Source organism: Orbicella franksi, chromosome 5 (assembly GCF_964199315.1).
Source record: "Orbicella franksi chromosome 5, jaOrbFran1.1, whole genome shotgun sequence".
NCBI classification, from domain to species: Eukaryota; Metazoa; Cnidaria; class Anthozoa; order Scleractinia; family Merulinidae; genus Orbicella; species Orbicella franksi.
Window position 1 is genome coordinate 29,506,812 of NC_138149.1, and position 17,415 is coordinate 29,524,226.

The 17,415-nt window shown below is 41.2% G+C and overlaps 1 protein-coding gene across 2 annotated transcripts in view; it reads left to right on the plus strand.

The window, feature by feature from the left end:
* The window catches only part of LOC145488026 (dynein heavy chain domain-containing protein 1-like), a 54,841-nt gene extending 42,045 nt beyond the window's left edge, over positions 1-12,796 (plus strand). For both annotated transcript variants that reach the window (XM_081466787.1, XM_081466788.1), the window contains exons 47-63: positions 579-794; positions 1,174-1,313; positions 1,546-1,645; positions 2,165-2,565; positions 3,079-3,204; positions 3,840-4,110; positions 4,751-4,908; positions 5,377-5,475; positions 5,897-5,992; positions 6,960-7,131; positions 8,013-8,212; positions 8,622-8,939; positions 9,065-9,168; positions 9,512-9,701; positions 10,017-10,147; positions 10,676-11,222; positions 11,940-12,796. In XM_081466787.1, the coding sequence (XP_081322913.1) occupies positions 579-794; positions 1,174-1,313; positions 1,546-1,645; positions 2,165-2,565; positions 3,079-3,204; positions 3,840-4,110; positions 4,751-4,908; positions 5,377-5,475; positions 5,897-5,992; positions 6,960-7,131; positions 8,013-8,212; positions 8,622-8,939; positions 9,065-9,168; positions 9,512-9,701; positions 10,017-10,147; positions 10,676-11,222; positions 11,940-12,305 (3,635 nt within the window). In that variant the 3' untranslated portion in view covers positions 12,306-12,796. The remainder of the gene's footprint in view (positions 1-578; positions 795-1,173; positions 1,314-1,545; positions 1,646-2,164; positions 2,566-3,078; positions 3,205-3,839; positions 4,111-4,750; positions 4,909-5,376; positions 5,476-5,896; positions 5,993-6,959; positions 7,132-8,012; positions 8,213-8,621; positions 8,940-9,064; positions 9,169-9,511; positions 9,702-10,016; positions 10,148-10,675; positions 11,223-11,939) is intronic.
* The last annotated feature ends 4,619 nt before the right edge of the window (positions 12,797-17,415 follow it).

A 17,415-nucleotide genomic window follows, 5' to 3' on the forward strand; every position in this document is an offset into this window, starting at 1 on the left:
CGGCGTGATAAATTGATCTATGGAGGTGTATTTTGTTGTTATTGTTTTTATGAGAAATAAGAAAGATTGTTGATATCGCGTCACATTGTTGAAGTGGTCCACTGTTTAACGTTAGTCTTGATTGAACCGGCTTTATTGCCTGCTAAACCTGGGTAAGCTTAACCTGCTTGTTATAACCTAGTGGAACGCCACTTTTCTCAAGTCTAAACAAGTGCAATTGTCCGCATTTAGTCCGTTCAGACGTATTGTAAATCTTCTACATTGCTGTACAAACCGGCTTTTATTTTCTGTTGAAACGTAGTATTAACCCTCATTGTTTTTTGTTAAACCTCACGGAAGTCCCATTTTCCTGTGAAAACCTATTGTAAGCCCGCTTTAGTGTCTGGTACGACTAGTGTAAACCGTCTTAGTTTTGAGTGTGAACCTCGTGTAAACCTGTCTTCCTGCCCTTCTTAACTCTCTGGTTGTTTCAGGTTGCCAGGCACCAAACTCTATTAGTATATAACCTTGTAAAAATATTTCTGCTAGTCCAAGGGGAAATCAAGCTTGCTGTTGATTTTCTTGTTTATCGTCTGTAGATGATACATTGGATGAAGGTCAAAACAGCTGTCCAGAGACAAGACAGTCCGAACGCTCTGTCTCACGCCAATCTGGACGATCATCCATTGAGTTAGATACTGCTCCCGCTTTGGATTACGCTAATCTGGATCAGTCTGGAGCAGACGATGATGAAGCTGATCCACAGCTCTCAGATAATGAAGTGGATCAGTTTCTCCAGTCGCTTAAAGAGACAGGTAAGGATGGAACCCCAATACGTGCTTTTGTACCAGCTTAACAGTGAAGTATTTTAAACATTTGAAGCAATTATGAGAAACATTCTTAACTAAAGCTGACATTATTGTATAATCTTATGGGTATTCAATGTTAGAGCGCTCTTTCATTTGAGTGTCGAAAGAAATACGCATTTGCTTTGGTATCTTGAGTGTTTTATATATCTTCTCAATCGCAACTAAAACTAAGGATTTAGATGTTTTGACTCGCCCTACGGGCTCGTCAAAATACGACACGACTCGTAAAAATATACAGCGATACTACACACCAAAACATCTAATAAGATATATTTACTCCATTCTGACACGAGTCTTATATTATCCTGCCTTCGTTGATATTCAGATGACCAGGAGTCCAGCTTTCAAGAGGCCGAGATTCAGACTCCAGCTACGTCCAGAACCGAGCGCACAGCAGGGAGTGTTCTGACGAGCTTCAGTGACAAGGTGTTAACTGAGAAGCTGGCTGAAGCCATGGGAATACAGGTATGCTCTGATACCTTACCTACCTTAAAATATAGTAATAACAGTCACGCAACGCTTTCGAGTGGTATGCCATGTATTTTCTCGGTTCACACGCGAATCTAAAACGTCACAACCGTGTTTACGTACTCTCTCATCTAAAAGCACCTATCGATCAATGAGAGCGCACGTAGTACCTCATATATTTTATAATTGATTACCTAGTATACAGCTCTCTGTGTTTATCTTTTGATAGATCGACGGCTCTCCTCAGCCGTTACCTTCTGGTCCAACTCCAGTCATGAACCTGAGCGAAGGACGAATTCTTGTCGTGCAAGCTGATGATCCTCTGTTAGGTAAATCCTTCATCACAGAGGGGAATATCCAGCTTTTTTCACTTTCAATCACGTCTTGCCTGTCTAGAAAAAGGAAAGGTCAAGTCTGTAAGTTCGATAACAGCCATGTTATAGCTCGTGTCTGCAAATGTCAGGCGAGATATTGACCTAAGTTGTTGTAAACTCCGCTGTAACAGGTTTAACATCAGGTGGGAGGGTGTGTGGGTAGGTGGGTGGGTGTGTGTGTGGGTGGGTGGTTGGGTGGGTAGGTAGGTAGGTATACCATATCGTTTCCTGATGTTAAACGTATTTTTTTTGTCAGGGATCTTGCCCAGGGAGTGGTTAAACATAACGTACCTTAAGTAATGAAAGAAAGAAACAGAACTTTTTCATTTTTTTTTTTTTTTTTTTTTGCAAGGAAATGCAAAAGCACAGTCCTAGGTTTGGGGAGTTGTTGTGCCCCTTCATTTGCGGCGTTTCTTTCCATTTGAAGATGAGATGATTGCTTTAACACTCAAATTGCCACTTTCTTTGTTGCAGTCGATAAACTTCGCGCCGCCGTCAAGAAAGGGTTAGTGGTGCTGGTCACCCACGTTGAAAGAAGACGTTGGGACAAACTGCTGGAGTTGGTTCTTACTCGACAAACCTTCACCAACTCAGACGGAGTTCTCCAAGTGACTATAGGCAAGACTGCCGTGGAGTATAACCCTTCATTCCGCCTTTACCTTAGTTCGTCTCTGCCTCTCTTCATGCCCGGAGAGGGACAGTGTCCGCTGCCCTTTTCCAAGACTTGCACCATTAGCATAGAAATGAGCCGAGAGGGGATCTGCGACATGCTGTTGGCAGACACGTTGCGGCTTGAGAGACCAGAGTTTGATGGACAGTTGAGATCGATTGAGAGGGATGTTGGCCTCCACAAACAACAGATTGATCATGCCAAGGTGCTATTAATGACAGTAACTCTTCTCAGTCATCTACTTTTCCCAAAATTTCCAGCAACTTGGAAACAAAAGTACGTTAGGACAAACCAAGCGGTTTTCTGACGCAAACCCTTCGACTCGATTAGCTGAGTAACTTTTATTTTAGGGGCTATTAGATGAAAGTTACTGAAAGTTCAGCGGGAATTTGGAACATGGACTCCGCTCTTCCATTTTGTTTTTTCTAAGAAACTACTAAAAGATACGGTCGAGGAAAAGCAATCCTCAAAAGAGCGCTAGCGCTGAAGACACATTTCTTTACAACCAGCGCGTACTTTGTGCTTGTACCACTGTATTTCTTTCTCAATTGCCTTGAATAGTATTCAACGTTTGAAAGATATTTGGACAGGAACAAACTAGGTTTTTTTCCCTTACAAAAGTCCATGAATCATTAACAGAAGTCGCTCAATTTTATTTGTATTTGTAGTTTTTATTATTTAAATTCTTACAATATTCCTGTATTTTTTTCCTGTTCAGGAGTTTATCCTTGAGAAGGTTCTTAGCCTCAGTGGTCCTCTGTTGAAAGACACTTCCATGCTGGATTCTGTCATTAAGAGTAAAGATGTCATATCCATGGCAGAAGAGAGATGCAGTGAGGCTGACGTGAGTTGTTGAATTGTAGCTGTTTTAGCTTTTTCGCTGGCTGACATCTTATTCATGTTAAGGGAGCAGAGATGGGCCTAGTAGATCACCCGCCTCTCGCCAAAGTGGCCTGGGTCCGATTCATGCCTTGTGTCATATGTGGGCTGAGTGTGTTGTTGGCTCTCGTCCCTGCCTCGAGAGTTTTTCTTCTAGTACCTCGCTTTTTCTCCCTCCAAAAAACTAAAAATGAAAATAACATTTATTAAATTGAAATTCGAGCTGGATAGAGGACCTTCATGAAAACCAGCCAGGAGTAATGTGGGTTCCTTTCCGAACATTGTAGTATTAAATTACATCTCAGCTATATTGGGGCGGCTTTCATCTGATTTTCCAAGCGTAATTGATTTTACGTTAGTACGTTACACGATTGACAAGAAAAACCTCTCGCGACCTTTTGATACAATCAGAAGCAAAACCAAAACCAACCCGGCAACTTTCTCGCGCACGTTCACATCGTTTTGCGTCAGCTACATGAATTTTCTACGGGTTTTGATTGGTTCGTTGAGTTTATTGTGTCATTTGTGAATGGCCAGAGCGATCACTTTAGGTTTGGTTTTACGACACTCAGTTGAAAACCGTTCTCTTTTCTTTGACAGACGATGAAAACAGAGCTCTTAACGAAGCAGAGTGATTTTCTTCCTGTGGCCCAACATGGCGCGTTGCTATTTTCGGTGATGTGTGAACTGCAGAAGCTGCACCCATACTATCGCTTTCCACTGAACGCATTCATACAGCTCTTTCACGACACTCTAGCTGAGAGGAACCGAGGCAAGAAGAGTAGCGGTTCACCAGCCGCCAGAGCAGCAGAACTCGTCACCGCTTTGTTGAGGAAAATCTTCGAGCGCACTTCTTGGAGTTTGTTCCAAAGTAAGTAGCTCCCTGTTTTGTACCTTATTTACATTTTCATCGTTTTAGCAAATTCCAAAGGTACTACTTGCGCTAATTTCACTTACTTTTCATAAATACTACATGTGTAGCGCAGATTTAGTTATACCGGTACAACTGGGCTGGGTTTGTTCGAAGCCCGATGAAGCGAGAGTCTTTATTTCAGTCTACAACCCATCGGCGATGTTTTCTGTTTATATTCAGTTTTGAGTTTGAATAACCTCAAACCACACAAAAGATAAACAGAGAGAAGCATTTTATACAACAAGAATTGATACTTTCGTTAACTTTTAATCATAGGTTAGTGTTAACCGGCTTTCAAACAAACCGGCCCTGCGTGGCAAGTGTGAAAAACCAATTCCTCTTGTTACTAATTTCCCAGTTTAAAACGATGAAATGATCTTTTCTTTTTTTTCATAATCTTGATCTAACAATTTGGTTGAAATTTAAGTCGGAAGGCCCCGCCCGATACGTTTCGGAAGTCGAGCATGATAGCCAACTGAGCTTTCCGAAGGAAGTCAACCTGGCTTCCGAGGGGGATATTCTTTGGGGTCCCCACTTCCCTCGCCCCCACAGTATTTGCATAATGGGCTTCACTCCAGCTTTCTCGGTGTTGTTTCAGGTGATAATCACGTGTTTGCATTTTTACTGGCTGTTGAGAAAATGATGAACAACGGTTCCGTCACGTGCGATGAATGGCAGCTATTTACCCAGTTACCCAACAACACCCAGGCTGATCGCGTTCTAGATAGCGATACTCCACAGTGGGTCTCACAGCAGGTATGAAAAGCAAAGCATTGAATGTGTTCTAAAATAAAAGGTGTCGCGATTTAGTTGTCTGTATTAACGTCACCTTTCGGACGCCTTAAAGGACCCGAAGGTTCATAACGCATAATCGCTTAGTCAAGAATGGTCGTCAGTCCACGCGTTGGACTCTGCCTCGCCCTGTCTGGGTTTGAGCACTGAACTTCACATTTGAGGATCGTGACACGTTCAGACAATCCTCGCCGTGCTTGTCATTTGTGTTCCGTGTCCATCACCATCTCACTCACGTTTCTTCATTTTCTTTTTTCCCCCTAATTTTTGGGGAATATTGACACGTTTTCATTGCTTTTGGGGAATACTGACACATTTTCATTGCTCTAGTCATTTGTTCGCTAAGTTTTTACTCTTAGTCATTGCTCTTAATTTGTCGCTTCAGTCCCAATCAAGTTATTGTACAATTTACTACCTCTGTTTCCTTGTTAGGTTTGGGAGTCAGCAGATGAGCTGGAGCTTCTTCCAGTCTTCAGTGGTCTGAAGCAATCTGTTATGGAGCTGTCAGATCTGTGGCGCGAGTACTTTAATGTGAGATTCATTGTCACGCATGCCGCAAAGATTGCTTCTGTCTTGTCCTGCTTATTTACTTACGACCAGTAATTATTCATGTCATGTTCGTCTGTTTTACATGAACAAATAACCAGAATAATTACGATAAGCCTAAACTGTCGAGAAATGACGAACACTGCACGATTTAGTTTGCGATGATGCAACTATATGCCCTTTTGATGGAGTTCGGAGTAAAGTGGGCACTCCCTCACCTCCCTTAGGAAAGTATTACCGAAAAAGTGTCTGAAAACTTAGACACATATCCTTGCGTTCCTTGTGTTTAAACTCTATAAAAGAAAAGGAGATCATATACTATTTGAGCTGTACATGTAATGTAATTTTACGTTTATTTCCCTCCTGTAGTCTTGCTAATTGTTGTTGGTTCTTTTGTCTTCCACAGCTACCTCCAGTTCTCCTTGGTGTGACTCCTGGCGACTACGCGCATCTGACTACCTTTCAGAAAGCGTTACTGTGGAAAACCTTTCAAAGAGACCAGGTACGAAAAATTTGGCGCTTGACTCTATCGTTACTAAATAAATGGTCGTCCTCCGTAATGGTTGTCTTAAATTACCGAGTTTATTGGTAGTACATAAGCAGTCTGTTTTCAATTCTTTGGCTGTCGTTTTTGCGTGCCGTAAAAACTCAAAAGAGAAAGAGTGGATGTGCCATATAGTTGCTGAACTTTATGGTCGATTATTTGATCCAGGACTAGAAAGTAGTCAGTCTTTAAGAAAAAGTCAGCCCATCCCCCGTTTAGGCCAAAGCTACACTTAACAGGTCAATTCTAACCTCTCTCACATTGTAATAATAATAAAAAAAGACTATGAACTCGAGATTTCCATGATGTGCGAGAGGTGTGACGATGTGGAAAGTCGGCTCAACCATCAGTGTTGCTTTAATGGAATAGTGACAAATAAAATCAAAAAAGTTTTTTTGGTAGGTTCTGAAACTTTTGCTGTGTCTTGTTATATAAAGTCATTAACAACTGTTACGTTAATGGAATAGTCAAAATAAGGAACAAAACAGTTTTTTTTTTTAAGTTTTAGCACAGATTTTTTTCTGTCATTAAAGATGTGTCTGTTCATCGTGGTGTAAGATAGGATGGAAGAATTTTTCTCTCATTTGTCTCACGATGGAGTCAAGTTGAGTTGTTAATCGCGACGTTTCGACTGCTATACTGCCAGTCTTTATCAGGCGATGAGGTCGATTGTTGCGTGTCGCTATTTGTAGCACGATGAAGACTAGCAGTATAACAGTCGAAACGTCGCGATCAACATCTCAAAGTGACTCCATCGTGAGACAAACGAATAAAGTTCATCTTTCCCAGATTTTTTTTTCTTTTTCTTTTTGTATTCTTGTGGTTCGTTCTTGACCTGTTGGCCGTGTCTTGTTATGCTCGTTAATTATTAAAATGAGTCGTTTGTTGATTGCCGCAAAAAAGTCATGTCATTTCTCCATTTCAGTTGTTCCAGGTGTGTCAAGATATTGTCCTTTATCAAATGGGAGCCAGTATGACTCGATCATCAGGATACGACTTGCACCAAGTGTATCCAGTCACTAACTCCTCCTGTCCTGTTATATTCTTACTGCCGTCACACGAAATTCTCGCGCAAGGAGAGGCAAACGTGTTAAAAGGTAAATCACGAAGACTGTTAAAATTTCTTAAAGGGCTATGTCACAGATGTGAGATAATTTCAACTCTTAGCAACTGGTTATAAAATAAACTGAAATATCGCAAGAACAGCTTAGGACTGAAAATAGACACAGGAAATTAAAAAAAGCGGGCGTTACGGGCAAAGTTGGAGAAGACTAAAACGGACTGCATTTGGGTGAACTTGAAAAGCAGCAGCCCGACTTTTTTCAAGTTAAAGTCAGTGTCTTTTAACACGCTCGGAAATCATTGTTCTTTAATATGGGCCCGACATTTTGCCGATAAAAGACTGTTGCTCCACGAAGTTAAGGTTTAGAACTCATAGTTAAACGGAACAAAACCCAGCCCCTTCATACACAAGGATGTTTCATCATGCTTAATTGTGGTAGCTTGAATTAAAGCATCCAAGAGGATTAACACTGATCCATAATTAAAAGGCGATCGAGGTGTTAATGTCTCTTATATACAAGTGTGGATCATTGCTATATCTTGTGGAATTTAATATTAGTCGACGTCAATACTGGGGGACAGAAAATGTAAATAGAAAATTTCAGTGAAAGTTTTTAGAACTGAAGCCAAAAACAACAAAACAACTGTACCCTGGAGTATTATTACTTTCCCTGTATCGGAAGCTAGTCGTAAAGACACGTTTACCCCTGGGTTAGGGGAAGACAGTTCGAGGGTAAGGTGTATTGACTAGAAACATCGTACAAAGATCTCGGCCACTGCTCAAAGCCTATTCACTATAAAGCACAAAGTCCCTGTTCTTTATACTCACAATTTTCGTCAAGTAAGAAGTAGAGCGAGCGACCACTTTACGGCGACTCGTTTACCCAAACTGTTAACGTCCGTTCTTGTCTTGTAGACCCTGTAACTGATGTCATTAATCTAGCCCGGGCGCACAGAAAGGACGAAAGTTTGCTCCAAATGACTCTTGGCGAGAATGCTAGCATGAAGAATGCTTTGACGGCCGTGAAACGAGGCATGAAGACTGGCTGCTGGGTTATTCTAGAAAACTGTCATTTGGCGACCGGTTGGTCTGAAGAATTCATGCACGAGCTGGAGGTCTGTGTATACAAAATATTCATATATCGATAACGGTGTAAAGGGCTTAAAAATGCTTGCTCTGATTATTCGTATTTCGTATATAGATGCGCTAAAGCATCTACAAGTTCTAAAAAGACGTATGTTCTGTCAATGCTGGAGAGACATTTTTGGATCATGTAGTAGCTCTCGTAAGGTCTCACATCAATGGCTCGATAACCTTTAAGGGAACAACAGGACAAATAACACAAACAATGCCCCTAAAACAATACCAGCTGCTACAATAACAAAATAATAGCACCTTGCGAGAGCTGCTACGCTTGTGAATTTTTTCGTCCAAGATGGGACGATGACAGAAGGAAAAAGGGGAAGGAACGTTCATTATATTTAGTTTATCTGTGCACTAATGATGTACTTTTTTCTCCCTTAGACAATCGTGAATATGCGTGACACTGACAGCGAGAGTGACTCTCCCGGGCAATATGCGGAGAATGGAAGCGACCAAAAGTCACGAAACAACGAGGCCGAAGATGTGCTTATCCACCCTGACTTCCGGCTATGGCTGACTACTCAACCGGAAGTCGGTTTACCGTTACCCGCAGTTGTCATACAGCAAGGACTCAAGTTGGCGTGTCAGGCGCAGGAGAATTTCAGGGAGGCTGTGCAGACAAACTGTCGAGTTGCCGCAGGGTCTCTAAACAACTCCGTCCCTTTGTGGGGAGAAGCAGCAGAGAAATCTGTTTTCAAGGTAGAGTATTTTCCTTTTATGCCGAAGGAAATTTTCGCTTTACAGGTACTGTGACCTTTGACACTTCAGGCTCTGTTATAAACGATTTGGATGTCTTTAAGGATTAATTTGATTTAACTCTATAGAGTGACGTTCACCCGTACTTGATTTATGGACTGGCGTATCTTCATTCAGTTCTGCTCCAAAGACGAAAATTCGGACAGAGTGCGTTCAGCTGTCCGTATCAGTGGTATGTTTGATAACTTCTAGTTTTTGTAATAACCTACTACTCTTGGACAGTTCGCTAGAGAATATGGCTCTTGGTATTCACAAAACAAGTAATTAGTGTGTGTAGTTTTATCATTTGATTGAAACTCGTAAGCGACCGCAACTTTGGTTCACAGCGGCTGAAATTCACAATCTGTCGAATTGTGGACGCCTAATATCCTGAATTATTTTATTTGCACGCTTAACTTAAACTCATAAAATATGATCAATCATTCCATCAATAGGAATTTACAGTGGCTCATCCCACTGAGAGGCTCTCTGGCCATTGTGTGTAATTTCGTTTTCTTTGTTTCGCTTTCTTGAAGGTCTCAATCAGATTTGCTTGCTGGATTAGAAGCATTACGCCATCTGTCACGTGCTTGTCAATCTCCGCTACCTCCAGCAGCAATGGAAGCCATGTTGGGAGATGTTGCGTACGGGGGTCACGTGACAAATGGTCTAGACTTACACGCTGTGAAGTCCTTGGCAAAGTTTGTTCCTTTTGAGCATATGGAGGTGGTAATCCCTCTACATTTAATAAATCACTTGGTTACTTTCTTTCTCATATAGTGCAGCTTCTGTTTTATTTTGCTTTTGTTGTTGTTCCTTTGACGGTTTTGCTTCAGTTTGTTTTAATTAGTGCGATTCCCATCAAGGAAGTCGCCTGTTTTTGTTGTTGTTGTTAGTGGTGATGTTGTTGTTGTTGTTGTTGTTGTTGTTTGTGATTTGTTTGATTCTGGCATGAGTCATGAGTCTGGTCGAGCAGAGTATGTAAGGTCCACTCTTCCATGATGCTCTTTTGTTTACTCTCACGTTCACTCTGTATTGTAGGATTCAGTTGAGGAGTTGCCCACATACTCACTCATAGATACGTACGTGGGCAGTTTACCAGAAGCTCTGTCGTGTCAAGAACTGGGTCTTACTGGTGTGTGTAATGCTAGTTGCCAGTCAAAACGTAGCAGGTATGCTCACCAAGTCATATCTCAGCTCTAACTGTGCATTGTTTCCTTTATACTGGTAGCCAATGTTTCTTTCGCCCTACGATGATTCATTGTCTATTTCCTTTTTCGTATATTTCGTATCACTTTACCTAAATATAATTAATAAACACGCTTCTAGCGTTACTACTTGTTAGTCATAACCTTTTTCACTTACACTAATGGCCAATTACCTCTATGAGATGTACCTGCAGGGAATCATGGTAGTTGTATTCATCATCTTGAACTGGATATTTGTTTTCATGTAATACAACTACCATGGTTCTCTGTAGGGCGCCTCGTAGAGGGAAGTTGCCATTGCTTATTACTAACTGACAATGGCATCTAGGGCCTTGCACTAGTTACAAGGCACATTCCACAGACACGATTGCTAGGAAAGTTAGATGAATCGAATTCTGCGTCGAGTCCAATTCAGTCTCACAATTACTTGGATGTATCTCTGCCCCATTACGTTATTCTAGTTTGCTTATCATGGTTGCGTCTCTTTTTTAGTGGCATTGGAGACCGCTTGGCTATTGGGACAGGGCGCCAACGTTCCTCTCTCTCAATTGAAAACCAAGTCAGAGTTGTTGCTGGAGAAACGCTCAATGAAATCACAACTGTTATGGAATCAATCAAGGCACATGACCTTTCGCGCGAAGCAACAACAGCTGTTGTTGCTTTCATTCAACGTGAACTTGTCTTCTTTCAAAATCTCCTCGAGGGAGTAGTTAAGGAGATTGAACTTCTCATCAACGCTTGCAGTGGACACGTTGCTTTCACACCAGATCTCTTCAACTTAACCTCAGCGCTCGGTTCTCACCGTGCACCCTCCAAGTGGCTCGTTAAGAACTCCACAGATGTCAGTCTTAGTGGATGGTTGGTAGATGTTGGAAGACAAGTGAAAGCGCTCAGTGGTTACTTGTCGACTTCGCCTCTACAGTCCTGTTCGTATTGCCTTGGAGCGTTTGCGCACCCTCAAGCGTTTTTAGCTTGTGTTTTAATGGATCACGCACGTTCTACAATGAAATCTGTGTACGCTCTAGAGTTTTCAGTGGAGGTAATTATACACTTTGTAGTAATTAACAGCGTTATTTCCCTGTAATAAACTATCTGTTACATTTAACGCGCGCTATCGGTCAATTTTACGGTTCGTATTCTGTAGCTACTGTATCTAGTACAGGCTACCTGACAGGAAACGTTTTCCTTTGTGAACCTCGTTTCCTTGGTCCAGCAGCAACGTATGAATCTGTGTACACTGGGACGCACGCGAAGGGGGAAGGGTTGGTTTGTATCTTACATTACAAACCTTGACCTCACTCTTTACCTTGCACTGTACTGCGAGAGGTGATTCTGTTGTTTTCACGTTTTTCGTATTTCCACTGACTCTTTATTCATCAAGATGCAACGACCATTTTTAAAATGTGTAGTGCAAAACTCCTCCGAAGCCATTACCTTATTGCGTGAGTCAGCATGATTAAAGGAACTAAACCCCCTTTTTTTAAACCAGAAAAAGCCATCATGATCTAATCGGGAAAATACAAAAGGGGCGAGGAAGTGGGGAGTGGGCAGGGGGGGGGGGGGGAGGGGAGGGGGGAAGGAGGGCAAAGCCGTTCGCCGGTTCTGTCGTTAGCCTTATTCGCGGCCTTTGTATTATTTTCCTCTCTTCTTTATTTCCTAAGTTGAACCTGTTTTTCACTATGAATGATCCAACTGACAGCTGATGAAATGATGCGTTGATTTGACCACGCAATTTACTTTTCATTCACTTGGACAGGTCCTCCATCCAAGTACTCTCCCCACATCTCCCCCGGACCATGGCGTCTTTCTCAGTGACTTGAAACTGACCGGTGCATCATGGGACGCTGACCGTGCTTGTATCATTGAACCAACTGAGTCACGTGACATTTATGATCTCCCAATCGTGTGGCTAAAGCCACTAGAGGTCATAAGGTCACGTGCGCCCTCAGCAAAAGTCGTGAAACAACAAAGTGAAATGCCTTTGTTCGATTGCCCTTTACTCTTTGGTGGAGACTGGGGCGGAGATGTAACTACCCTGGTTACTAGTCTCCCGCTGCCGACTTCCGTCCCCGAGGGAACGCTCAGACAGCGAAGAGTTGCAGTCGTATCTCTGTTATTTTAAAACAAATTAACTTAGTCTTCCTATCAAGACCGGTTTTGTCTGCATTTATCCTATTTCTTGGTAGAATTTTAGTCAGGAAAAAAAAAATTACTAGTGGCGTATTGAACGAGTGAAACATAAAATCTATTTATTGTTTATTTTAACTACGGTTTCCATGACATGAAAGTTAGTAATGCAACTGTCTTCTGTGGAAACCTTTTTTTTTTTTACAAATTTAATGATTTCACAATGTAAAAAGCACTAAGTTTATCATCAGTTTTCTAAACTGATATCGCCATTTTAGTAACCACTCCATGATCAGTGAACCCATTGAAAATAATCATTGTGAGAAATCTTTGAGGGAATTATGTAAAGAATCAAATTGCCTGCAAATAATTAATACACGAGGAAAAAGTTTGCAGTCGCGTTGTAACATAGTCTCCTAATTTGTAAATAAGATAGGATCTGTTTCTTGTTAGCAGGCTAGACATAAATTATTTTCCTTAAAATCAGCGTTGCTTTGGTTACTACGCGTACTTGTCATCTTTCGCATAAACCAGGGGCGGATTTAGGGGGCGGTGGCTGGGTGGCTTATCATACTCCCCAGCCCCTTCCTTCCCCCCCCCCCCCCCCCAATGGTCAGTTACCTCATTGTAATTCCTACTTTGTAGTATTGCTAGTATTTGTGGTCTAACAATTTTAATTAAGTTCTAATTCTCGAATTGAAACATTTGGGGGGGGCATGTCCAATTGAATCTACAAACTCAAGGTACCATCCATCCCCCCCCCCCTCCCCCCAACTTGAAAAATCCTGGAACAGCCCCTGTAAACGTCGCTCGACAGTTATTGAATCCATTTTCAAACATAGCTCTAAAGAAGGTTTGATTTTACGCATCACAAAATGATTAACTCAAACGGTTAACAATCGTCTCGTATATATTGTCATGTGGACAGAAAATGTGTCAGATAGTCTTTAGAATTTTTCCCTTATTTCAGTTCCCACAGCGAGGCCCTCGAAAAACCGTCTTCAGGTATTCGGTCAACCATTTATGCTGTTTTTATTCATAGGATAATAGCCTTTAAAAACACGTGACGTAAGTATTAATGTTGATCTCTCTAGAATTGAAAATGATAAGCTACCCGTAACAAAATTATTTCATTAGCGAATTGGTGTCTGTTTCCATCGAGATGTCGAGAAAAGATTTATCATTTTATGTCGGCGCCACATAAGCTTTGGAAATTTGTTAAATATAAAAATCGATTCAAATTCAGAAATAGTGCTTACCAGTAGAGCATTTCAAGATAACCGGCTGTGTGAAAGGTTGCAAAAATAACTTGACTTATCTTGCTCAATTCACTGAAACTAACGGCTTTTTTAATGATTTACGTATTGTATTAAAAACCGCAACACTTGTCATTGCTATGGAATTAGCAGTGGGAACAATCAACGACCTTTGACTTGTGACAGGTCTTGATATATTTAAAAAAAAAAAAAAAAAACGAAGATAAGGAAATTATTAAACGGGGGCGGAAAAAATGCAATATCATGCCGCTTGATCATTAACTATGGTCGAAAACGTTGTTAAGGCAACTTGCGCTCACTTCACGTAGTTAGGAAGTACTGTCACGAATGTAGCGAGAGTGATGACGTCAGTGTAGCCAAGGAAAGCGGTTGGCCAAAGTGACTTGTTTTGACAGATTGTGTTTTGTTGCAAAATAACATGAGAATGTACAGCCGGAAAAATTTTGTAGCGACGTTAACGTTTAATTTAATAATTCGGTTGGGGACTTGTGCTATGCCTTGTTTTAACAACACTGCGTGCGACCAGGCTGGCAAGAAATCGAGCTGCTGCAATGGAACTTGCCTTGAAAACTGTGATGTTGCGAGAGACTGCAAGTTGGACACAGACTGTCCCGTAGGGCTAAAGTGCTGCGACAGCGGTGAATGTATCTCACGGGTGTCGTTGTGTTCACTGTCTTCCAAGCTGGCCGTGGCGGTTCCTCTTTCTCTTCTTTTCGGCTTTCTTTTAGTCTTCTGTGTTTGCGTTAACCATCCTTCATGTCCTGTGTACGCGGCTCAGCGACGACGTCGTCTGGGAGTTGTATAGCAAGCAACAGTCATCGAAAGGTCAATTTGTCCCATCCATATTACAACCGGGATACGAATGGGATATGACCTTCAATGGGGTCGGAGGGTTTTATCTGCACACTTTTGGACTGTTTGATCATTGCGGGCCTTTTTAATCCGGGTTTTTTTATCGACTGAAGTTCATGGATGGGAAAATATATTGGCACGAACAGATGGTGTCCGCGTGTCGTCTCAGTAAACACGCAACATAGAATAATCTGAGCTCGAATCCTGCATGCAAAACCAGACAAAAGAAGCAAGAAAAACTACTGAAGCGATTGCGGGAAGTACGGCTGATTTACTGATCTAACTTATTTCAAGAAACACGGTCCACGTACGTGGAAGTAAGGAATCGGCGCAAAAAAAGAAGCCGAAATTTGCTCCCCGGAAACTTTATACATTTTGGAAACGGCATGGTCGACATGCATACAGTACAGGTTAGGTAACGTAAAACATGCGGAGAAAAATGAAAGAACCGTTTGAAAACTATCTTGTGATTACGCGGTTTCATAGAAAAGGGAATACGGGATATCATTTATATCATTATCTATGTGGGCCAACTTTCAATGCTTATTAAGACTGGACTCCGTGCTACTTTAATGAAGCTTATACTGGGCACTGTATGCAGGTCACAAAAAATAGGTTTAGGCAAGTCTTGAGTTACATTAGCGGTCAGGAAACTGAGTCACAAATATTTGGTCTGCTGTTGTTTCGAACCGGAATTGTTAATGGTGCAGTATAACCAAAATTGCTCGACAGCCACTGAGGTAATTGCCACTTTAGTTACGACAAAAATATAACCTTTGACTGTGTGTTTATGCAAGCTTACAATATTAGAAATAAGCACGGAGGTCGGATCGGTTTCTCAAGTTCTTGCAGGCACCGCTTACGCAACAAATGAGATTGAGTAAAGTACTAAAGCAGTTCTTCGGTTACTGTCGTATTCTCAAGGCTCCCAGAGCTGTTAGGAGTAGCTTTAGACCATCTTATCACACTGTACCTATTACGACGGTAGTTTTTAAACGAAGAAATCGTCACCTCTTGCGTCCGCTCAGTAAACTATTAAACAGAACAACATAAAAATACATCAAAGTTAAACCACGAGCTTAAATGTCTCTGTATTGTGCATGCGGCGATCAGTCACTTAGAGACTGAGGATAGTACATCGATTGTTTAATTTAATGGTACATAAAATGTAAAGAAATTTATTATTTTTTGCGGTCGCTGTTTGTGTACTAGGTGCAGCTCAGTCGTTTTGATTATAGTCTCCTTCTTCTTGACGAAATTATAGCACCAGGACGCCATTGCTTAAAGCAACATTCGGATCCTTTCTGACAACCTGTCCACCACGCGCTAAAAGGAGTCCAAATCTAACTCCTGCTCGAAGCCTGCTACAGTTATACATCTCTCTCGCTGCTCGTACATCATTTTCCTTTCTGATGCTTCACGCCCTTTTGCCGCCGACAAGACTTCTCTCTCGCTTGTTCAATTGCAACTTTACACTTAAGATTCTGAAAGCATAAACCTGGAGTTGTTAATTTATGAGGAGCAAAACGACTGAAACAATGTCTCTTTCAGTTTTAGTACTATTTTCTATCAACAGTGCTTATTTCAATTTGTTTGGATCCGGTTCTATTGAGCAACGCGAGTTACAACGATTACCCTGGAACTACACTGAAGTGTTTCAGCTGTTCTTTCACTGAATGAGTTCTTTCGGACACAAAATATATCAGTAGTGTAGAATATAGATGACAGGTTATTTTATAAAATGTTAACGTATTGGTTGTGTGGGTTAGTGTATAAAACCTTCAGACAAGCTTGGCTTGTTATTCGAAATTGTTAGCAAATTCTTAGATAATCAATTGTTTCCTTTTTTTGGTCACCTGACAACAGCATTATTCACTGTAAACATATCAAGAAACGCAAAAGCAATGCAAGGTTCTCGGACGTACTCCAGTGTGGTATTTGTGCGAAATGGTCATGATCTTGTGTAAGGTATTACTATTCTGGTACCCAAGTTGTATTTTATTTAGTAATATTGTCTATTTATTTAGAAAATAAAGTGTCTACGATTTGTTGAAAGATTTCATTGATATGGCGCTGAACCGTTTATTATGTCTTTTGTGCCTCGCACATATGTTACCATGACTCTATTCGTGAGAGTACTTAGCTTGGACTTATTCAGACACCATATCCTTAAAATTATGTTCATTCAATACGAAGACAAAGGCAACAAGTTGCGGGGGCAGAGATCCGCCCACATATCATGCAGACACGGTTTTTTTGTCGCGGTCACGCGTCGGATGGGATTAGTTAGAGAATTCTGCCAAGTTACACCATTTCTGTGATAACCACGCGGCTACCTTTTAAACATGATTTCCAGTCCGTAGTGCGCGTTTTTGAGGGATTTTTTTACGTCTTTGTTTTGCATGCGAACCGCCGGGTTTACACATCGTTATTTCTGATTACTATACGCGATGACACCGTGACTTTGTAGCCGTATATAAGTCAAAGAAACTGCTGAACAAAAGAATTCAAAAAGGCAACCATTAGTTGCTAAACCAAAAGTTTAGCAGTTGATAAATTAAGAATAAGTAAACTTCAGTTCCTATTTCATTGACTGAACGCGTCACAAACATTGGGGTGACGGTTGAGAGTGATCTTTACGGACTAGAAATCATTTAAGCTTCAAAATAAATCTTTAATGAAGTATAAAATAACCAGAAGTATGTAGAAGATTGAGGCTGATAAATTACCAGCGAACAACTTCACAAATGTAGACTGAATAGTTAATGGCAATTGATCCATGTAGACTGAATATTTCATGGAAATTGACCCAGGTACGTGTAGCTCTTCAGATCGGTCATCCTTCCTTCCTTCCCTCCTGCTTTCCTTCCTTTATTATTGCTTATTTGTCACCTTCGTAATTATTCCCAGTCTAGTATATAAGCCACTTTGAATTCTTAAACAGAATGCATTTATTTGGTGTTATTTAGCAATGCT